The following is a 24653-nucleotide window of genomic DNA, read 5'->3' on the forward strand; positions in this document are numbered from 1 at the left end:
TTATCTACTTTCAAATATCAAGTCCATAGTCACCTATCAAAATCAAGAGCAAAAACTCTTTAGAATATGATAGAAGTAATCACCTTATACATTGCCAGCACCTGGTTCACCACTCTAGCCCACTGCCATTAGGTAGAGTTACACAGGTGGAAAATTAAGCCTCTAATGTTTAAAACTCTACAATAAACTTACAGAAGTGTTTATTAAATTATTCTTTGGCTGCATTATGGTTTATCAATTAGAAAATTAACATGAATTATTGTTGGTTTTATTAATTGTAAGTCACATAAATGCCTTAGCTCTAGGAAATTTGTACACTTTTAAATAACTACATCAATTTCTCCAGGCCTTAGGAAACTCAAGTAATGCATCCAGAAAAAATCCACTTGTAAAGATATAATTAAATCAAATAAGCTTTTACTGCAGGTGCATCCCTCCACAGAGCAGTCTTACATACTGTGGTACAGTGGGGTCCTTGCATGCTCCTCCTCAATGAATACTGCTTGTGAGTCACCTAATTGGTGTGTACATTATTTCAATGTCTTTTTATCTCGAGACATGAAGTGATTCCCACGAGAAAGATGCTTTTTACACCAAGTTGTGTCATTCCCTTGTTCATAGGGTGATCTGCTGGTGAATGCACAGTTCAAGAGACAGCTTCTAATCAGAGAGGGGAAGACCTTACCCCTTCCTGTTTGTTAATATACAAAACTTATTGCCATGTTGTCTGAGACAATTTGACTACATAAAGGCTGAATGAACTGCAGGAAATGTTTGGAGAAATCACATACTACACACAGATCCAGAAAACTTGTGTGAAACTGGATTCTTGGTGGGTCCTGGTACCCTGTATGTTGATTGGTCTTTCTGCCATAGTAAGAAGATATCATCAGGATTCATGCTCTGGAGGCTATACAATAATTTAGGAGGTGTCCTGTAATTTCTGCAGGTTGCTCTGAAGAGTGTCTGGAGATCCTGGCATTGCCTATAGTCTTCCGGTGCTGATGGTGAGGCACGTGTGACTGCTTTATCTGGTGAAGACAACTATAAATTGGAGGGACTAGTGGTTCAGCCTTTGGAGATCTCTCCTCTTCCCCAGAGCATTCCTGACAGGGTTGAAGTTCTTCCTCAGGGGACGGGACAGGAATGTCAACACTGACTCTGTTCTGACCATCTATAACCATAACATCTTATATATGGATCTCAGGAATCTCAGTGAGAGTCATCACACATATAATGGCATGATCTTCCTGAACACAGGCACTGACTTTTGTTTTTGCTCGTGGGCGCACCTCTCCATCCACTCCCAGTGTGTGAGTGGCTTCACATCCTCAGGGGGAAGAAGCCAAGTGGAGGCAGGGCCTCAGGGCACAGCATAGGTGAAGCAGGGCTATGGCCCTGGTACTGAGGTCCATAGAATATTAATTTAGCCCCACAGGTGTTGAGGACCCCCTATTGTTTTCAGTGGGTGCTTGAGCCTTGGAGCACATTATACCCTTGGAGAAGAGCACCATGGGTCCTGGGTTGGCCAGTCTCTCTTGCAGGAGTGGGACAATGCCCAGGATTTTTAAAGCCTCTGTCACGAATCAGGGCCTGCAGCAGAGCCAAACTGGACCCAGGGCGTTGAGCAGTATCCGTCTCTGGGCAACTTAATGAGCACATATGCCCAATAGTAAGCTGTGTAATTGGATCTACCGCAAGGTTAGTTGGAATGGTCACCAGACGGGATCTTAAGTCCAGCAGCAGAAGTTAAACAGCTGCTCAAAGTATTCGCCGATTGCTGAGATATTCCTATAACTAGTTGTTCTCAACTTGGTTGCTGAATTTTTCCAGTTCCATTCCTCTTGTGCACCCAGTCCTGCCTCACTCCAAGTAAACTGGGCCTCCTGATCCTGGGCTTGGGAATCTGGTCTCTGAATCTAGATTTGATATCTGGTCTGATTCCTGACTTCTGATTCTGGCATCCAGCCTTAACTCCAGCTCCAGTTCCTGACTACTGACACTCACACTAACTACTAGGTCAGGCACGGGTGCTATCACTTGGCTTGACTGCCCACTTCTCAGTCACTGACAAGTATGAGCCTGAACTTGTGCAATCAATTTCACCCAATTTAAAGAGGTTGGGGGAGTCAGTTATCTTCTTGGATAGGGACTTGAGTTTTTCACTTTAACTCACTGACAGAATTTTGTCTTACCAGCCTCAGGTCTGCCTTGTTTATTAGAGTCTTTAGCAGTCCTGGAGTAAAAAACCATTTGCTCAAAGGTGAATTTCTCAGTGCCTGTAACTGATGTGTTGGGAGTGCGAAGGAGAAAGGAGGGGGCTGACAAGCTGGGTGGGACTCAGGTTTCATTGGACAATTCATCTTGAATCTTGGAAGGCTGAATTCATGGGCTTCATGGATTCACTGAAGAAAAAAGTGAGAGAAGTTGAACTCTGAGGAGATATACTCTTCCCTGAGGCAGGGGCCTAATGGCAAGCTGCACAGGTCTTGAATCCAAATTTTAAAGCATTTTTATTTCTAAACAATAGGAAAAAACAATAGAAATGACATGTAATAAAAACAGGTAGCTCAGTCCTCAAATAAACCTTAGCTGAGCTCAGTGCATGTCAGGGAGGGATATAGGTGGTGTAATGCCAACTTTTAAAATGCTGTTACCAACAAACATCCCAGCTAATTTTTCTCTGAGGTGCTCCACAGTCTGAGGATCAGCTGGAGTGGATTTGACCCCTTCAGTACCCTGCTGTGCTCTACAACCTTAAGAAGTAGGAGCAGGTGGAATTAAACATGGCCTTTCACAATGGAGCTTCTGACTCCTCTGCTCACTAACCAATCTATTATCCCAGCCCTGAAGCAGCTGGTTTACAGTTAGCACATAATGGAACAGAAAAAGATTGGTCTCAGAGAGGTAGCCATGTTAGTCTGTATCTTCACAAAATAAAGCAAGTAGTCCTGTAGCACCTTAAAGACTAACAATACTATTTATTAGATCATGAGCTTGTGTAGGAAAGACCCGCTTCTTCATTGGGTTGTTATTCTTCAGATATGAAGAAGCGGGTCTTTCCCATGAAAACTCATTGCCTAATAAATAATATTGTTAGTCTTTAAGGTGATAAAGGACTGCTTTCTTTGTTTAGAAAAAGATTTTTCTCCAGTTGCTGAGGTCATCTCATAAACCTTTCTTGTAGACGAGCACTGTTACAGATTTCATCTAGAAGCTGGGGGCACAGTGGAACTGTTTTCATTTGTTGAAAATGGCAGTTAATGCCAGACAAATGGGGTCCAATTTTTTCAGGGAGTTGTAGCGAATGACATCTTTTCATGGGTCTGTGTGTTTGGTCTATGTGAGTCTGGTGATTATTTCCTGGGATGTAAAGTCTTCTTTCAGCCCCCTGCATAATCAATCTGTGATAGAGGATGAATGCTGTGCATTCTTCTGAGCTACACGGACAAACGAACCCATGAAGTACGAGAAGAGTCCTTGGGATGGAACTCCAGAGTAAGACGAGTGTCCAAGTATCTCTCTCATAGACTTACAATGGTTTGTCTGGTGGAGCTTCTGGACCCTGCTGCTGGACCGAAGCTGAAACAGATGTTCCTTCTCCTGGTCCTCTGATGTTGTTATGACACAACACAGGAGTTCTATAAGCTGCCGTTGTGTTCCCTTCCTCCCAGATAGTTTAGCTGCTAGTGGGTATTTCTGACTCATAAATAATTAGATGATTTTGAGAAAAAATAGTTTTAATTAATAAGCAAGAGCACTCAAATAACTGGGATGGTCAGATGAGGAATATACAATTACAGGCGAGAATTTTTGAATATTCAACTGTAACCCCCTTGTCAAAAACCATTTAATCATTTTGATTTTTCTTATCTTTCAGCAGATTGGAAAAGACGACATCACAATGACAACAATGCTTTGATTTGAGTTCTATGTTCATTCTTAGTATTTTTCAATAAACAAACAGTACTGGACCTCATAGCCCGATTGTAGCTCAAACAAACTACTTCCATCAAAGGATCTGAAAACACCTTGCAAACCAAACAATTAATTCAACTTCAAAGAATTAGAACTGTTTTCCAGGAGAATAAACTTAGAAACAAAGTAATGGCTTGCCCAAGACAAACTAGTGGCAGAACCACTAATATAGTGCAGGAGTTTTGTTCAACTTTTTGTGCTACTTTCTTTCAGAACAAATCTCTACCAAGGAGATTTTTTAGAAAATTCCTTACCTAAATTCTGCCACATGCTGAAGATTTCACATCCCATTGTTACCCGCATGTCACCATATCTGTGATACGTTTAGAAAAAACACTTTTAATCAGAATACTAGTTGATGAACTATAATGATTTTCCAAAGTTTTGGATGGATGCAGTTCACAGAAAAGGGCAAAAAGAAGTTTGCTGATGTCTAATACATACCTGATTAAATAGCTTGTTTCATAAAGACACATTAATTTACCATATATTGTTAGTATGAGCTCCCTACACATTACAAACAGGAACCGTAAAGATACAACAAACTAGTGATATCGATCTTACCATACCTCAGATTTTATCCCTTCTACTTCTTCCCAGATAATACATCGTTTTATTTTACCCTGTGATGTTCTTTTCTAGACACCCAGAACTATAACCCATCTTGTTACCTCTCTGACTGAGCAAGAGTGAGTTGTATGGGCCCAGGTTGCCCATGCTCCACCAGTGTCAAGGCTGAGTCTCTCCTCTGGCCCTGTCTGCTGTCCCTGCACACCTCCTCCAGAGCATCCCAGAGCCCCACCTATCTGCTCCTGTGCACCTCCCCCAGCTGCCTCACCCAAACTATGCCCAGAGCCCCCTGCACACCCTTGCCAGCCGCCATCACTGCAGCCTGGCTATCAGGGAGCAGTGCTGACAGCGGGCTGACTGCTGTACCTGCAAAGGGAGGAGGCAAACAGCAGACCACCGCCTCCCCTAGTAGACGACTCAGAGTGGACTGCCTCGGGGACTTGGGTGAGTGCCAGGAGGGAGAGGAGTCTTCCCTCTCTCTCGCTCCAGTCCCAAAGCAGCTGGCTTGCTGCAGCAGCACAAATTCTGAGCTGTTCATCCCCAGCCCAGAGCCTACATCTCCAGCCAGATCACTCATTCGCCCGAACCCTTCCTTCTGGCCAAATCCAGAGCCACTCCCACATCACAAACACCTCACCCCCACCACAGAGCCTGCACCCCTGCAACTCAGTTCTCTGTCCTAGGCCTGAGCCCTTCTAACATGCCAAACCCCTCATTCCTAGACCCATCCCACAGCTCCCTGGCCCTTCCAAGGCATGAGTTGGGGGGTAGGCCTTAGACCCATTCATGGCTCCACCAAAAATTATACAAACCTACCACCCCTGCCTGCCACAGTAGTTTAACTCATTAGCAAAATCTTGAGACTCTGCTAAACGAAACCATAACTTATTAGTAAGAATCAGTTAATTCAGTTCCTGGGAGATGTCCCTCTACAGCCTCCAGTCCCTCTCACTGTGATTCTCACAGATATAATCAAATTCACTACTTCCAGACGGCGTATACATTAGCCTGTCAATCTTAAAGACATACACTTGACTTTAAAAAACACAGTACTGAGATGGTTTTGTAATAAACGAGAATTTTTAAAAATAAAGAACAGTGATAGAAGTCTTGATAAGCAAAGGAAAAGAGACAGATATGGTACAAACAAAATAAAACAAAACATTTTTTACCATCTAAAGCTTAACAAATTATAACCCAGGTCACAGGGAAATACTTCATCGATGGTCAGTTCCAATAAACGTCAAGCCACATGACTGAAGGAACCAGCTTCCACAGTTTCCAAGAGCTTTGATTCTTTTGTCCCTTGTGTGATGGATAACTAAAAAGTCTTCTAGCTCTAAGAACATTTAAATAAAGTGTCTACTCTTCTAGTGCCAAGAATCTGTCTGCATATTCCCTTTGGCACTCATTACCATGATGGCCTTGTTAAACTTGCATGTAAATATGGTTTCACTGTCCTGAGTCACAGTCAGATAGGGAAATCCACATACCTTTGTCTTTATCAGTCTTGATTTACACTCTGCCTCCCAAACACATTTTAAGAACGTACCCCCAGCACACATTTATAACTCTTTACACAACACACGTATACATCACCAGACATCACTTTCAAATCCAGGCTTCCATTAGTTTATGTATGATACCTTACAAAACATCTTTTAAATACAACGCAACAGTACGTTTGGGGTAGTGATATCAGCTACACTGGGCCCCCAGCCAGTGGGCATTAAAGGGCTCTTACGGTCAACAATTCTTGAGAGATTGTGAAGTCGCATAAGCCTTGATCCAAGCCCAATAAAATGAGCAAAAAAGACTAATCTACTTTAATGCATTTGGAATTAGGTCAATATACAGCTTACAGCCTGGTTTTTTTGTTTGTTTTTTGGGGGCGTTTTGGGTTTTTTTTTTTTTAAAGAAGCATAATTGTTTGATCAGCAGGAATTTTACGGAATCTGACTGGTACTTACTTTTCCAACAGCTTTTTCTTCTTGGAAGGTGTGAACATCTCTAGTTGCAGGCATAACTGGTTTATAAAAATGACAGCAAGGTAAAAATAGGAATCCCAGATCTACAATAAATATAAGGGAGTTAATTATTTTCCATTTCTCACCTCTAACATTTTATATACACTTCAGAAGCAAATTCTCAGTTGTACCTCTTATCTTCCTCTTTATAGAGCTGGTTAGAATATTTTTGAGACAATGTTTTTTTCAACCAAACATTCTGTTTTGTTGATGCTCAAATATTTTGCAAAGACTTCCTAACTTTGATTACACTCTTTGGCAGGAAGGTTTCTGAGGTCCTTGGTGGAATCGCCAGCCACAGAGACAAAGGTAAAGTGGAACTGAATTTAAAACCTGTTTTTTTTTGTTTTTGTTTTGGTATGAAAACAGAAATTTTGACAGAATTCTGTTGCTTGCAAACTTTTGAAATACTTTGGGTTATTTTTAGTGGAACAAAAACAACTTTAGAAAAAGTTGTTTTTTGAGCAGCTCTACTTATTACTGATACAACTTCGCAGGCATCAATCACTGGAATGACTCATCAAGACAAAGATGAAAAAAAACAAGCTAACACAGTTTGCTAGCGTACTTTCCCATAACTGGCTACTGTGCTCATGCTTGGGGAGGACCAGCTGTTGAAACTTTAGATAATTAAAAATTACCTAGTGAAATAACATTTTTAAATATTAACAACTCTAACTCCTTAATGTATGCAGGAGAGGAAAACAGGTGCTGGGAGCCCTTCCCCTCAACCCCTCATGGTGTTTCTACAGTAGACAGTAATTACTGTGCTAAATGAGCTAAATAAGCCTTGGGAACAGTCAGTTAGGCAGTTAATGATGTGGGCTTTAGCTCCTGCACATTGGCAGAACTACACAAGGGAGCACTGGCTACACAGTTTCTTAGTAGCTAGTGTGTCAGGCCAACATTCTCTCCAGTGACTGCAGAGACACAGCATGGACCTAGATTTTCAGAGATCCTGGGCATCTACAGCTGTACTTGAAATCACTGGTGACTCTGGGACTCAGCATCCCTAAAAACCAAATGCTGCACCTTATAACATGGCACAGAGAGAATAATGACACCAAACCACCACTGTTTGGACACTTTACCTCTCCCATATGAATAAGCCTCTTGGAAGCCCTAAGTGAGCCTTTTGTTTTTAATCCCCTAAATATCATTTGATAACTGCTATATGGGCTTGTCTACACTACCATCTTCCTTCGAAGGAAGGATGGTAATTAGGGTGTTGGGAGTTTATTAATGAAGTGCTGCCGTGCATAGGCAGCACTTCATTAAGCAAATTCTGCCCCCCTCCCCCCACCCGCACGGCAACTCCAAAGTTTTAAACTTCGAAGTACCGGCACACGTCTAGCTGTGGCGCACCCACCAGTACTTTGAAGTGCCGGGGCAACTTCGAAGTCCCCTTACACCTATAAAATTTTGAGGAGTAAAGGGTCTTCGAAGTTGCCCCGGCACTTTGAAGTACCGGCGGGTGCGCTGCATCTAGACGCATGCCGGTACTTTGAAGTTTAAAACTTTGGAGTTGCTGCCGGGGGGGAGGGGAGGGCAGAATTTGTTTAATGAAGTGCTGCCTATGCACGGCAGCACTTCATTAGTAAACTCCCAACACCCTAATTACCGTCCTTCCTTCGAAGGAAGGTGGCAGTGTAGACACAGCCTGTAACACCCTGGCCACGGGTTATTACAGATACCACAGCTCACTAATCACAGACTAATATCTTTAACAATGTACAGCATGACATCACAGCAAATTTTTTTTAAAATATGTGGCACATTAATTGGTTCTGAGAGATTAAAAACATCTCAAGATATATTTTGGGAAAATATGGCAGCAGATAAATTGACTACTTTCTGAGATAATCTTAAAACACAAGCAAAACAGAAAATATTTTTTGTAATCAAGAAACCTTGATGCTAAAAACATGACAAGTGAATTCTAGAGACTTAAAACTAGAAGACAAACAACAAGAATCACAAATACAAAACATACAACCTCATACTTGTTAAACAAACCACATGACTTTTTAAAACAGCTGAGACTGGTAATACTGTAAGCATTCTAATGGCTCAGAAATGAGAGCTAAACTTGCTCCAAAGAGTAACAACCCAGGATTGCAAGAGCCACAGATTGATGAGTTTCTGACTACTTATCTCACCCAAGACATATTTTGGGGAAGTGCATTCTCACAGTACCTTGTAGTCAAAGTTCTCATTTAGGAAATTCTTACGAAGGGCATCCGAAAGATACAGGACTGTTGTAATAATAACACTGATAACAGAAAAAGAAATGTTACTCTTCATGAAGTGGAAAAAATTAACTTTGATTTTTTAAGTATTAGGTCATTTTTCAACGAAGTAAAGCAAGGTACCATGTGTAAACTACAATAAATACCTTATTTTAAGCATATATGAATAACTGGATAACAATACAATCTGTTGTCAGAAAATACACACAGCAAGAAACAAATTGATGAAGATATTGATGGTGTAGCTGTGCAGCCAGAACTTGGAAATACAGGTATGACAAGAAACAAAGCATAGCGCTTTATTGTGCAACTGAAACCACATAGCTATATTATAATGTACATTTGGTCCTATTAGTGATGACATATGCAGTGAGAACAACTTGTTTTAAACATTCTTTGCAGAGTGCCCATGAAAGAAAGAGAGAAAGAAAATGAATATTTAATATTGCACTATTTACAAACACTGTTTTCTGACATTACAGATACAGCGTTGGCAATAGTAGTGCAAGCTTTTTCATGAAAATCTGCATCAGTAATACCTGAGGGTCCTTCATCTATGGCTCTCTAGATTGTCAACAAGAGTGATAATTATATTTTTTTCATACTGATACTCCTTTCACATCATAAGTACTAAAATGATGGCAACTTTTGGTCATTCCACTGCTAATCTGCTTTGAAAGAACAGGCAACAGTGCAAGTGCAGGTTTAGAACACTATGAAGGTGGACCATATTCATGGATATTTGAATACATCCTGTGTGAATGAATCAAAACGCAACTGACACATAATGGGCCTCTGTCACAGTGTATCTCACAACACTGCACTGCAGAGTGCTCTGCTCTCATTTGTAATCACACAACATTTTGTGAATGACAAAAGACATGACAAATTGAAATCGAAATAGAACAAATACAGAGCATATGTAAAAGCCATTTACATGGGGTATCTGAATAAACAGTGGCAGAGTTCTAAAAAAAATGTTTAGTATTTGGGATCCAGAGGTGGGGGCTCACAATTTGGGCAAGGTTGGGAGGGGCGTTCCACGTACCCAGAAGGGGTTGGGCCTTGAGCAAAAGTGGCAGGGTTGGGGGAAGCTAGGTCTTTGTGCTGCCCAGATCTTGCCATGCTACTCTCCCCTGCTCCAGCCCTCAGAGCCACATGGGACATGCCCCGTGGGACTCTGGAGGTGATTTAAAGGGCCTGGCACTCCAGCTACTGCTGCAGGAAAGGTGGCTGGGAGCCCTGGGGCAGTTATGTGCTTTGCCCATGCCCCGGCCTGTTCTGGATATAGAATTCTTCTTCTTCTTCTTCTTCTTTTTCTTCTTCAGAGCACTTAAAAATATATTGGATCATCTTTGAGCATCTACAACTGTACTTGAAATCACTGTTCACTCAGGATGCTCAGCATCCCTGAAAATAAAATCCTCTGCTTTTTAACATGGCATAGCTAGAATAATGCCTCCAAATATCACTGCATAGACAGTATGCTCACTTCTCCTAGCCCACTGAAGGTAGATAAATATTAGTGTCCATTTTTTAGAGATGGGGAACATGAAGCACAGAATACCAGTGAATGTCTAAGATCACAGGAGGAGTCAGCAGAAAAGCTGGGACTCCTGTATTCTTTTATACCAGTCCTGTGCTGTGGGCATTAGACTATTCTTTATAGAAAACTAGAGGACAAAGAGAATCAGCAGGCCCTCTCCTTCACTCTCCATATGGACTACTGGAATTAATGGCTCATACACATTACAACGTGATAATGCAATGGGTTGTTTAACAAAGTTGTACCTGCTAAACCAACTTCTTAATGTTAGAGTTTGACAAAGCAAAGAAACATATACTTAGATGCAAATAGATTTCCACGCAAATCATTTGCTGAGATACTCTCTCTGTAATTATCAGTTTTTCTTCATGCCCTTATTGATGGATTTAAGGTCTTGAAATAAGACATTTTTCTGTATGTACAACTCAGAACTTCACTGGTTGCAGAAACTGGATTTCAGTTCCTAACTAGCAACTGTTCCTGCAATAATGCCAACCCCTATTTTTCAGTCTGTCAAGTGGCTGACCATCTGGAATGAATAAAATCATAGATATTCTTTGGTACATTACCTTGGGTTCTCAAATTTCACTAATTTTAGTTTTATTGAACAATTTCTAATCACCCTATATATTTATTTTCTCTCTCAGTAACTGTAGCAGAAAGAGATGAGCCCTCATGGGCCTAAAGGCAGGCTAACAGAGGTACTTATGCTTCTGCCTGGTTTTGAACCAGGGACGTTTTGCAGGGTAGGCAAACGTGATAACCACTACACTACACAGCTTTGAGCCAGGCCTAACCAGCTAGCAGCTCTCTGTTAAGAAGGGCGCTTTCAGTGAACACTGTGAGCAGCGAACAGGGGGCAGCAGCTCACGGGGAAGGAAGTTTGCCTCTGGGAGTTCGCCAAGGGAGGAGCCCTCTGTTTGTTGTCCTTTTCAGATATGGTGTTCCACCTGTGCCCTGAAAGGCAGCACTATCAGGAAAAGGAGTCTCTGAAGAGAAAAGCCTGAAGAGCGATGGAGAAAGGTGGACCTGGGGGCACTGAGAGCAGCTGGGGGGAGAGGGGCCAGTGCAGTGAGGAGGGTGGACATGGGAGCAGATGGGGGTAGTGGGTTGGGGAGGGTCCTATGGTGATGGTAGTTGCGGGGGGGAGGCGAAAGGTGGGGAGGAGGGTCCCGGGGATATGAGATCATTGCTCCACAGGGAGCTATGGTGACTCGTGGTGACAGGGAGGTATGAAATAGTGGGATCCTTAACCCCATTCTCCACACCCCACTGCCTTGTGGGTTATCCTGGGAAGGAGAAAGGCTAAGGGAGTAAACCCTGACAGAAAATTCGGAGTGGAGTCCAAAGGCAGTTCGATGTCAACTTCTGGCATTGTCCCGGCAACTCCTGCAGCTGAGCTGGTACCAGACGTGGAGGTTATCCTCTCCTTTGGACTATATCAGTAAAGCCGAGAGGGGGACACTGGTGTCTGGGCAGTCCAGAGTCTCCATAATAAGTGCCCAGGCTCGCGCCCGGAGAGGTACTCCGGCATCGCTGAACAGCGTTGCATCAACACGGGAGGCAACAGATACCGGTTATAAGCTCTTCCTCAACTGGCGTAGAGAACGAGCGCCAGGGGTTGACTTCGATGGTGGGAGAGATCCTCACATCTCACTGGACAGTCACCACCCGCCTCAAGCTGGGCAGCCCCAGCCAATAGGGTACTGTCCCGCCACAGTTCACCTGCCTCGATGGGTGCGTAAGGCTTAAGGTTCCTGAACCTGACAAGTGACTGAAATTTGGGCACCAGGCAAACCAATAAGAAAATCAACAAGAAATGAGAAACATCAACAATTTAAGCTTGCTTGCTGGCATGCGCGGTCCATGCTGACCAGCTCGACCGAAGATCTTCAGGCCATCAGTGACACCCAAAAGACCGGTGTCATCAATGAGGAACTGAAGAGGCTCCGAGTTGATATCGCTGCACTGCAAGAGATGCGACTCGCAGATTCGGGATCTCTAAAGGAAAAGGACTACACCTTTTTCTGGCAGGGTAAAGCCCAAGAAGAACCCAGAGAGCATGGTGTTGGCTTTGCTGTCAGAAACACCCTTCTACAAATGGTGGAATTAGTCATGGGCGGATCAGAAAGACTTCTTCGGATCACGCTTCAAACATGCGCTGGTCCCGTCCACCTGATCAGCGCTGATGCCCCAACCCTGTACGCCACACCAGAAGTAAAACACAAGTTCTATGATGTGCTTAGTGCTGCTGTAGTGCAAATACCTGCTCGTGAACAACTGTACATCTTGGGTGACTTCAATGCAAGAGTTGGAGCTGATTGGGCCTCATGGCCTTCCTGCTTAGGACACTTTGGTGTGGGAAAAATGAATGACAAGGGACAGCGTCTCCTTGAACTGTGCACGTACCACAATCTATGTGTCACAAACACATTCTTCCAAACGAAGCCACAGCACAGAGTGTCATGGAGACACCCACGCTCGAAGCACTGGCATCAACTAGACGTGGTCATCACGAGGTGTAATAACCTCAAAAACGTCCTTCTGACATGCAGCTATCATAGTGCTGACTATGATACAGATCACTCGCTAGTTTGCTCCAAGCTCAAGCTGAGACCCAAGAAGCAGTACTGCTCTAAACCTGCTGGAAGGCCCCCATTGATGCCAGAAAGATGGCAAACTCAGAGAAAGCTGAAAAGTTCAGAGACCCTCCAGGAAAATCTGCGCAGCGGCCCTGGGGGCGCCGATGTGACATCCAAATGGCAACATCTGAGGGATACAGTTTACAACACAGCCTTGTCGGTGTTTGGAAGGAGAGCGAGAAACACAAACGACTGGTTTGAAGCTAACTCCGATGAGATGATTCCAGTCATTGAAAAGAAGCGTGCTGCAGTCCTGGAGTACAAACGCTCACTGAGCCAGAATAACCAGCAAGCACTTGGAGCAGCCAGAAGAACAGTACAGCAGACAGCCAGGCGCTGTGCCAACAACCATGGGCTCCAGCTATGCAGCAGCGTCCAGACCTGTGCTGACTTTGGTAATCTCAGAGGAATGTACGAGGGTATGAAGAAGGCATTAGGACCCATCCAGAACAAGATGGCACCTCTCAAATCCAAATCTGGTGAAGTCATCGCTGTCAAAGCCAAACAGATGGAGCGCTGGGTTGAGCACTACTCTGAGCTGTACTCACGCGAGAATGTTGTGGTTGACGCAGCCCTCGATGCCGTCGAGCTCCTACCAGTAATGGACGAACTGGATCAGGAACCGACTGTGGATGAACTGAAGAGAGCCATCGACAGTATTGCAGCAGGAAAGGCCCCTGGCCAGGATGGTATACCACCAGAGATATTCAAGTGTGCCGTGGACACACTCCTGGAACCCCTACGTGAGCTACTGTGCCTGTGCTGGAAAGAGGGTGAGGTTCCACAGGATATGAGCGATGCTAACATTGTAACGTTGTATAAGAAAAAAGGAGACAGAAGCGACTGCAACAACTACTGTGGAATCTCTCTCCTAAGCGTCACTGGTAAACTGTTCGCTCGCGTCATCCTTGGCAGACTCCAGAAGATTGCTGAGAGGGTGTACCCCGAATCCCAGTGCAGATTCCGCGCAGAGAGGTCTACCGTTGACACGGTCTTCTCTCTAAGGCAGCTGCAGGAGAAGTGCAGGGAGCAGAGGAAGCCACTCTACATAGTCTTCATCGACCTGACCAAGGCCTTTGACTTGGTCAGCAGGGATGGTCTGTTCAAACTGCTCCACAAGATAGGCTGTCCTCCACGGTTACTCAAGATGATCCAGTCGTTCCACGAAGACATGAGAGGAACCATCCAATATGACGGCACATTATCGGATGCTTTCAGAATCAGGAGCGGCATCAAACAAGGATGCATGCTTGCTCTGACATTGTTCAGGATCTTCTTCGCACTCCTCCTGAAGCACGCTTTTGGATCTTCAACAGAGTGCATCTTGCTGCACACAAGATCTGATGGGAAACTGTTTAATCTTGCAAGGCTGAAAGCTAAGTCTAAGGTGTGGGAAGTCCTCATCAGAGACATGCTGTTCGCAGATGACGCTGCTGTAGTGTCTCACACAGAAGACCAGCTCCAGAAACTGCTGGATCAGTTCTCCAAAGCGTGCAAGGACTTTGGGCTTACCATCAGCCTAAAGAAGACAAACGTACTCGGTCAGGATGTTGCTGAATCCCCATCAATCAGCACTGACAACTATATGTTAGAGGTCGTCCACGAGTTCGTTTACCTCGGGTCCACCATCACTGACACCCTGTCGTTGGACACTGAGCTAAATAGGAGGATTGGAAAAGCGGCCACAACTCTGTCCAGACTCAGCAAGAGAGTGTGGAATAACAACAAGCTGTACACTCACACCAAAATGCAAGTCTACAGAGCCTGCATCCTCAGCACCCTCCTTTATGGCAGCGAGACTTGGACCCTGTGTGCCCGCCAGGAAAAGAGGCTGAACGTCTTCCACTTGCGCTGCCTCAGGCACATCCTTGGAACATCATGGAAGCACAGAGTGACCAACACTGCCGTCCTCGAGCAAGCTGGAATCCCAACCATGCACACCCTCCTCAGGCAGCGTCGGCTCCGCTGGCTTGGCCACGTGCACAGGATGAATGATGGAAGGATTCCAAAAGACATCCTGTACGCTGAGCTAGCCTCTGGCAAAAGACCCCCCGGACGCCCCCAGTTGCGCTACAAAGATGTCTGCAAGAGAGACCTCAGAGAGGTAGACATCGAGCTGGACAACTGGGAAGAACTAGCAGACGACCGCAGCAGATGGAGGCAGGGGTTACACAAGGGCCTTCAGAAGGGCGAGATGAGGATCAGACAGCTAGCAGAGGAGAAGCGAGCGCACAGAAAGCACACTAAGGACTTGCCAGACACCTATCACATCTGCAAGAGATGCAGCAAGGACTGTCACTCTCGTGTTGGTCTTCATAGTCACAGTAGACGCTGTAAATGAAGTCCTCAATTGAAACTATAAAGGGCGCGATCCATAGTCTATGCAGACTGAAGGATGCCTACTACAGTAACTGTACTGTGTCCTGGCTTATTTGTGCCGATAGTGATCCATTTTTGCTGTTCATCTGGCTAGTTCATCCTAATTTCCCAGTGAGTGATTTGTTTTACTTTGGAAGAGAATGTGAAAGAGCCTGTTAATAAATGAAGAAAATGGCGTTTAACCATCAACGGTCAGAGCAGAAGCATGGAGGGGGAAAAAAGCCAAACCTGCCATTTTTTTATTTTCATACTATTAAATTCACAGAATCATAACATCCTAGGGCTGGAAGAGACTAATTTTACAAATTTTTCAACAACTGGGAAAAAGGTGGCTTAGAGAGGAAGAGGCTGTTTCCCTGGATGGCATAATTAAAGTAATGAAGCTTGGGTAACTATACTTATATGTTAAGGATTAATTATTATTATTTGTATCACTGTGGTGCGTAGAAGCCCTAGTTAATTTAAGAGAACCCCCACAGTGCAAGATGCTGTACAAACAGAACATAAAGACCAGTCCTGCCGCAAGCCATTTACCTAAGTAAAATTTCATCTTCCAGGAAATTCTTAAATCAAAAATGATAAAGTCCTGATAAATGGGATTTAAAAGAAAACTGTAATTTAGTCACAGAATGGTAATAGTACAACTATTTGTTGTTGCAGCTGACATATCTCAGTAGTTTGCATGATAAGCCAATGACATCATGTGCATTTGCACTGTTTGATGAAAATTGCGTCTATGAATAGCCTGTACATATATGTCAACATGGCACTGGATAAAAATCATTCAACATGAAGATGAAACCATAGAACAGCAGAATTGAAGGGCTGGAAGGAAACTTGAGAGATCATCTAGTTCAATGCCCATGAGCTGAGGCAGGACAACATAGACCATCCCTGACAGGTTTTTGTCTAACTTGGTCTTAAAAGCCGGTAATGGGTATTTCACAATTTCGTACAACGCTTTTGTTAATACACTCCAGAAATTGATTTTTTGCAACTCCATAATGCTGCTAACCCGTATTCATTTTGTGATCCATTATAAGCGCCAGATTCATAAAAGCAATACTACTGCGTAGCCAGTTATCCCTCATTTTGTAGTTGTGCATTAGATTTTTCCTTCCAGGTAGAGTACTTTGCACTTGTCTTTATTGAATTTTGTCTTGTTCATTTCAGCCTAATATTCCAAGTTGTCAAGGTTGTTTTGAATTCTAACCCTTTCCTCCAAATTGTAAGTACTCTCTCCCAATCTGGTATTATCCACATATTTTATAATCATGCATTCCACTTATCCAAGCCATTTAAGAAAATACTGAACAATAGTGGATACAGGAGAGACCACTGCACGATCTGATTCAGATGATGGATTTTAAAGTTCCACTGAAGTCTGGATGAATAGGGAAGAACCTAAGCATCCCAAGTTTATGGAGATTTTTGTTCCATGTAGAGTAGATGCCATGTAGAGTCAAAAAGACATACAACAACAAAAGAATGACTAGTGTGACAAAGTCCCTTGTCAGCCCCTGTGGGTCCCTGCGCTTCCTGGTGGATCTATGCTGCCTCAGAGACTCACGGAGGCCCCTTTTTTGCCCAGACCCTTCCAAAGGCAGGGGTCTCCGCTTAGCGAGCCACCCTCATCATAGGCAGCACCAGTATGGGGAAAATAATACCAGTCCCCTTGCCGGCCCGTGCCTGCTCCAGCAGAGTGATCCCTCTGGGGAAGGGTGGGGAGAGTCCAGACCCACCCTCTACCCTGGACTCCGGCCCAGGGTCCCTATGAGAACAAGAGGCAACCGGCAGGGCCTTCACCCCTGCCCCAAAGTAGTAGCCTCACCCTGGGCCATTTTGCCCACCACTTCTCCGTGATACCTTCTCACTCTGCTCTTGCTCTGTTCCTCTGGTGCACCTCCCAAAACCTTCCCCCCACTACCAGATGGGGAGCCTTTTACAGGGAGCACAGGGCCCATCTGACCAATGAGGGCCTGGGCCTAGACAGGGAACAGAAACGCATTGGCCCACCATCCAGTATACTGTCCTTCTAGAAGGCTCCAGAAGCTTCCAGGTAAGGGTCTACCACACTAGATTGATGATAAATGGGTAACTAGCACGATACAGCCATCTCATAAACCAACTGCTTCCCAGGCTGTGATCTTAAACTAAAGGAATTAAATTTGTGTATAAATTCCTGCAGACAAATGGAAAAATATAAAAACTGCCTTAATTCCTTAGTATTGCAGGATGTTGATGTGTTCAGAACCGCCAATCATTTTACAATATTCTATATCTATAATTTTACATTTTTCTGATGACACTCTCACAGACCTGCCTATGTGGCCAAAATAAAGAATCTAATACTAATTTGACATGTTCCTTTCTTGCATATCATCATGTGATTTGGAAGTTGCAACCCAGACCAGTAAGGGGCTGTGTCAACACTTGCCATGAAGTACTGGGTGCCCTTTGTTGGGGTAGCTCCCAGCTTGCCTTTGGTGCTGTTTAGTCCTCTTCACCCTTCCCATTGGTCTATTTCCCTTGCTCAAAATAATCAAACAAAAATTAATATAACTGTAACCTTCCTTTAACTGGTCCCAGTCTTTTGACTTGAGAACAACTTAAAACTGTTTTACCAGTGTCTGAAGTGCAAGGCTCATCTAAAATAGCAATATATGTGTAAATCCTGCCATAATACCCCATTGTCACACTTCAGGTTCAGTTCAGACCCATGAGGTATTATTACGTATCCTTCTTAACTTTCATTGCCTCATAATGGTTTGCCACTGTTACTTTCCCTCTGGGATTGTGATGGAGTCCACCCACTCTTGAGTACCGCTCTGTGGCCCAGGGTACTGCGTAAGGCCTTGTCTGTTGTTCTCAGGCTTCTCAGGGTGTGATCTGACTAGCTGAATCTAGGGTGCTGCCAGTCCCTTTATTAGGTTTGTGGCTACTCTCCAGCCTGGAATTGTATTGCTCAGGTCTAAGCTCAGCTCAAACTTGGAGCTGTCCAGAGTACTGCGGCTCTCCCAGGCAGGAGAGAGATCTGCCTGGGTTGAGTTCCTGAAAGGAACTGCCAGCCCCTAGCCAAGCAGCTTTTTATATATTGGCCTGCTGGGCTCTGATTGGCTGCATCAGAAATTCCACTGCTCTATTTTGTAAGTAATGAAAACATATAAAAAAATAGCTCATGGGCGTTTCAGAGACAGCTGCCCTAGCATTCTAACATGCAGGTAGCTGCTGGAAGAACCCACATTGGTTGGTACCCTACAGACAAATGGGATTTCAGCAAATTAATTAATCTTTTAAATCAAAGCAATCTGTGCAGCAGACACAAAAAGATTAATACACAATTATATCATATTGTAACTGAATATTATTTAAGTATTAAATCTCTGCTTACTGTAGAACAGAAATCTCACTTTATTGTCAAGAAATATTGTCCTTCATTGCTAACAAGACATGACAGTTCTGGAATTCAGAAAAGTCTGTTAATGCCCTGGAAAGATGCCAAACAGTTGAATCTTCCAGACAAGAGAAATTATTCTAACCCAAGGATTATTTAATTAAATGAATAATACTGTCTTATTTCCAGTTTTTGACAGATACTGCAAACTTGTCATCCACGAACATTCATATAGCATGGCATATGTGCTGCAGAATTTTGGATTTCTCTGTTGAAGCACATAACTGACTTAGGAGTCCTTCAACCACATGGACTTCCACTGCAGTTTATGATTAGCAGTACTACTACAGTGGCACTCACTTTCACTTAATTCATATAAGTTGATGTTATGCTGAAGAGGAGAAACATGCAGACAATATTTTCCCTGAAGAAGAATGAAACACACCTGTGATGGCCACGTTCTTGCCATTAATGATTTAAAGTGGTAAGTAACTACTCTGTTTTATTGCACGTATAATTATGGAGTCTTGATTTCTACATTACAGATAATGTCCGAGTAGTTACAAATCAAATTATACAGAACAAGGCAGTATCAAACTAACGATTCCATTTGCTTCTGATGAAGTGGGTCTTTGCTCCTAAAAGCTCCAAATTATTAGTCTATAAGGTGCCACAAGACTTCTTATTGTGTTTGAAGACACAGACTAACACGGCTACCTCCCTGACATTTGTATTCTATCGTTTAGTCATTACAAATGACAAAGATGAGAGCTTTTTCCAAATCACTCCTTATATCACAGACATTTGAAAAATATCTACTTTTCCTGTTTTTATATTACTTCCCTGTTTTTCTTTGCATCTTTCTCAGTTTCTTAAATTTTGGAAAAGATCATTCATATTTTGTGCCACCTATTCGCAAAGTTAAAATATGCCAGCAATCATCATTGTGCAAATTTTATAATTTTGCAAAGCTAATCAGTGACATTAGTTGGCGATAGACCATCAAACATTCAGAATTGTAGCAGCTAGCATACAAAGGTTATTTGACCATAAATCATCATCATTTTTGGCTCCTTAGCTATAGAACATGCCTCACACTTTCTGTTTTTGATTTACAGCAGACAGTGTCCAATTAAGGATGACCTCCTCTGAAAACGCACATCAGATGACACATCATTACTGAAAAAGATAGTGAAAAAAGAAAAACCTCCCTGGTACCAGGGCTTCAGAATAAAACTATATCCTGATATGGCTCCTTCAGCCTTAGAAGACCTGAGAAGCTTTTATTTTGTAGAAGTTCTCCACGTGTACAGAGGGGGGAAAAAAAGTAAGTGAAATACAGATATCTGTAATGAGCACTAGCTTCTGTGTGTACACACTTCTCTCCGGGTCACCAACAAGTTGGTTGCACATCTTTTCCCAAAAAGATGAGATACATTTTCAAACTTGACTCTGTGGACAGGCAGGTGAGAAGAGAGAACTCCCACCTGTCCCCAATGCTTTGGTGATCTGACTGCTGCCGAGGTTACATCTGCTCAGGGAGCTGTTGCTTTTACTCTCCCCTTTTCCTACCTCCACCTCCCATCACAAGCATCCAAAACTGAGGGAGGTCCCATCTGACCCTGATGCTGCAGCTGCTTTAACTATTTTTTCTGTCTAATTGAGTAGAAAATGCCCCTTCCTCAAGCATCCCTAAGTCCCAACTGCTCAGCTGTACAAAGTCTGGAGCTTTTCCAACCTTGACCATATTCCCTATGTTATCTGCCTGCCCTGAACATATTCCCTACCCTGGTGGACTGCTTTCCATAGCTAGGATCTGAGGTCCAGTTATGGCTGATTCTCCCACTACTTGGGCTTCGGAACACGACAAACCGAGAAAGTGAACCAGTCATTCTACTTCCATCGGAAATGGCTTCAGGCTCTTGGAGGGCATGACTACACTGAAACAGATAAATGGGACTGCAGCACACTTAGAAATACCTGACTGAGATACTTGCTAAAAAGGACTGCCTCGTGCCATTCTGGCTTTCTGGGTATAACCCTATCCAGGACTACAAGTATATATTTTCCAGCAGCTAGCCTGTATCATTGCCCATACAACACAGCTACATTGCTATTTTAAGTGAGATGACTTGATCAAAGGTAACTTGGCCAGCCCAAAAGTGCAGAAATCACACCTACAAAATGAAACATACCCTAAGTTCTTGCTTCCCTAAAATACTCTCTATGAGTGAGATCAGAAGATTTACAAGCTAAATAGACAAAAATTACACAATTAAGTGTCTAAAATGAAAGATGACCATTTGAATCCAACTGAACCCTTCCTGGAGAAGGAAGAAGACTCTTGCATTCTAGAACCATGTAGGGTTTCCACGACTTGTTGCTTAAGCTCCTTCTCTCATTCTCAAGTCTCCCTAAAGTCTTTCTGGAGGAGGAGGAAATAAAAAAGACAGAAAATTCTATTTGGTTTTGGACAGATGTTTGTCTTTGATGTTAGCCAGAGACAAAGGATGAACCCATTGGCCCTAACTACACTAGCCCAAAACTTCGAAATGGCCATGCAAATGGACATTTTGAAGATTACTAATGAAGCGCTGAAATACATATTCAGTGCCTCATTAGCATGTGGGTGGCTGCGGCACTTAGAAATTGCCATGGCTCACTGCTATGCAGCTTGTCCAGATGGGGGTCCTTTACAAAAGGACCCCACCAACTTCGAAATCTCCTTATTCCTATCAGCAGATTATTTAATTAAATGAATAATACCGTCTTATTTCCAGTTTTTACAGATACTGCAAACTTGCCATCCACGAACATTCATATAGCATGGCATTTGTGCTGCAGAATTTTGATTTCTCTGTGGAAGCAGATAACTGACTTAGGAGTCCTTCAACCACATGGACTTCCACTGCAGTTTACAATTAGCAGTACCGCTACAGTGGCACTCAGTTTCAGTTAATTCAGTTAATTCTCTGGGTATCTCCCAGCAGATAGGAAAAAGAGTATTTCGAAGTTGGTGGGGTCCTTTCGAAAAGGATCCCCATCTGGATGAGCCATGTGGCAGGGAGCTGTGGCAATTTCAAAGTCCTGCGACTGCCTGCATGCTAACGAGGTGCTGAATATGTATTTCAGAACTTCATTAGTAATCTTTGAAATGGCCATTTGCATGGCCATTTTGAAGTTTTGGGCTAGTGTAGACGTAGCCATTGCCTCATGATTGTGGCCACCATCTTCCTCTCTATTTAGTCATACATGCCTAGGGAAAGAACCTCTATGACACAAGCAGCCCTGGTGCTAATTGCCAGACTGCATGCACAGGGTTTCACATGAATCCCCTTAGTCATAAACATGTATGTAAGGTGGTATGTAAGTTCCTAAACAAGAGGCAGTATCCCACGGATCATCAGAACCACTGTGAAATGTCCATACATATAATACGCAAGGACTTATGTATTTTTAAGTTTTTAAGGTCTTGGACTTAAGGCAAATCAGTAGTAGGTGAAATGCCTCAGACACGTTCCTTGCAGGTGGGAGGTAATGGACACCTACTTCTCTATCTGTGTATTGTATGTCATAACAATGTACTTCTTTGCACATGTAGCCAAGGTTTAAATAAAAGATTGTAAATTCTGCAAGAGAGCAAATCTACACTAACAAACAAAACAACACAGTGGTATCCTGTGTATAAGTAGACAGAGGATGGGACTGATATAACTTTGGGGGGCAAAGAAACAGACTGAGTCCTTCACCTGGGAGGCAAGCTGACAGAGTACGTCTCCTGAAAGGCTGATAAAAGCCAAACTACGTGTAAAGCAGTAAAAAGATTTTTTGGAGCATTTCACTTTATGTGACATGAGAGTATCTGGTTAATTAAGCCTAGGATCCTGAATATTATTATTTTATTTCATATATAACCATTTCATTCCAATAATCCTAGTTGCTACCACTTTTAGTCTCTTTGCTTTGTTAAATAACCTTATATTTGATTTCACTATAAACCTATCAAAATGCTGCATTGAGGGAAGTGGGATCTGAGGCGGAGCTGGTCAGCTGAGGTATGCTATTTATTTGGAAACAGCAGATCTGTGAATTTGGCAAACGTCTAGTGGACCAGAGGCTTGATGCTCTATGGAGATGCTCAGAGGATTTGTGGGAGGGCAGGTGGGTGCCAGTCACTAACTTGTATAGTGGCAGCAAGGGCTGTAGCCTATATTGGAGTTGTTATATTGCTCATGGCCAGTGGAGTTGGGGACCTAATGCATGGCAGGCATGGACAGGGCTTCCTCACACTAAGGTCAGGTGGTAATCAAGAATCTCACAACCCTGAGTTTCCCGGGGAAGCGCCACAACCTGTCTCCTGCTTGTCCAGTTTCAGGTTATCAGGAGCCAAAGCCAAGAGAGTTTCCCTTCTTCAGGGGAGGAACTGAAGTTCGTGGAAGAAAAATTAGGCAATGGAATGCGTTTCAGCTTTATTTCAGTGGAGTGGTGGGAGAGCGGTTGGGCTTGTGTTTTACTTGGTTTCCTTTTTACTTCTGGTGGATGCGGTGGCCACTAATGGAGATCCAGCTTCTTTTTTTATCTGATGATCCCTTTGTGTTTTAGTCTTTTGGTAACACTCCTCACTCAATATAATTGGAGAAGTATAAAAGAAGAATCTTTTGAGAGGTCAGATTTGCCTTCTGGAAAGAAGGCGTCAGAAAAGACACCAGATTTCTCAACAATTATGCCTTTAAAATTTGGGCTAAAAACTTGTGTTCTTCCCATTAGAGATAAATTGGACTAGTGAGTTCAGGAAGAGTCTTTGATCAGCGAGAACAGCTGGGTTTGCTGAACCACAGCAGAGAAAAAGGATTGCTCCACAATTGCAGAGGCATCTTTGCAGGAGTCTACATTGCTCTGTGGGAGTTTTAGAGCTGTAGCATGTCACCTAATCCCTTAGTTCCTTCTTCCATTTTAGGAAGGTGCTCAGGTTGTGAGCAATTGTGTCCTACCTACTCTTCTGTGGCTCTTGCAGGAAGAGAAGCTCTTAGCTTTGGGCTTTCCCTGTGGGCCGGCTCTGCATGACTAACAAACGGAGAGGTCAACAGGTGGCTCTGATGGGATTGAGAAGCCCCAAGTATTTAAGTTTCTTAGGACAGAGCAGAGATTGGGAGATAACTGCTGCCCTCAAAAGCATGTACAGTAAACCCTCAAGGTAACGAACCCCATATAACAGACTTTGGAAATAATGGATGCTGTCTGCCGGCCTCCCTTACCCCCAAAATGCCAGAGACTCACCAGAGCCACAACTGGGGCTGGAGGAGCTGCCAGAGCAGCTGGGGCTGCTGGGACTATAGGGGCCACTGCAGTGGCTGGGGCCAGAGAAAATTGGGAGGGAGGCTGCAGCAGGGTGCAGGAGCTCTCCTTCCCCAGCCCTGTGTGCCTGAAGCATGTTGGCACCCAGCCGCCATTGCCTGCAATGGCGCTAAGCAGCAGCCATGGTGTCAGAGTTTGCTGCCTGCTGGGGGTGGCCATGCTCTACCTTCACATGGGTGGCTCAAAGCTGGGGGCTGGAGGAACAACGGTGCTGAGAGATGAGAAGCTGAAAGGAGCCAGGCCAGCATCCAGCTCCTCTCCTGGTAATTGGCAGAGGGAGATGGAGGTGCGAGGGGAAGAATGGGGCAGGAGGGGAGAAGGTGGAAGGCAGAGGACAGGACTGAGCAACAGGCTGGGAAGGTCAGTGCATCATCATACGCTATAACCATTTGGATATAACGGACCTTTGGCATTAACAGCCATCCCTTCCCCGCAATAGTCCATTAAATCGAGGGTTTACTGTACAAACGATAGTGTTGCAATGGAGAGGTTTGGAATGCAAACCTTTGGACT

The 24653-nt window shown here is 43.7% G+C and overlaps 1 protein-coding gene and 1 non-coding gene across 5 annotated transcripts in view; both read right to left on the reverse strand.

Annotated features, from left to right (window-relative positions):
• DOCK4 (dedicator of cytokinesis 4) overlaps positions 1 to 24653 on the reverse strand; it is a 381443-nt gene that overhangs the window by 61022 nt on the left and 295768 nt on the right. For all 4 annotated transcript variants that reach the window (XR_012648259.1, XM_075014636.1, XM_075014626.1 and 1 more), the window contains 3 exons: positions 8772 to 8847; positions 6519 to 6619; positions 4233 to 4291 (listed from right to left, as the gene is read on the reverse strand). Coding sequence is in view for 3 of the 4 variants with exons in the window: in XM_075014636.1 (XP_074870737.1) it covers positions 4233 to 4291; positions 6519 to 6619; positions 8772 to 8847 (236 nt within the window). In the remaining variant the exon portion in view is untranslated. The remainder of the gene's footprint in view (positions 1 to 4232; positions 4292 to 6518; positions 6620 to 8771; positions 8848 to 24653) is intronic.
• On the reverse strand, positions 11079 to 11147 carry TRNAG-ACC (transfer RNA glycine (anticodon ACC)). Its single transcript has one exon. It is a non-coding gene; the product is annotated as a tRNA-Gly (tRNA).

This window comes from Carettochelys insculpta, chromosome 1, assembly GCF_033958435.1.
Source record: "Carettochelys insculpta isolate YL-2023 chromosome 1, ASM3395843v1, whole genome shotgun sequence".
NCBI classification, from domain to species: domain Eukaryota; kingdom Metazoa; phylum Chordata; order Testudines; family Carettochelyidae; genus Carettochelys; species Carettochelys insculpta.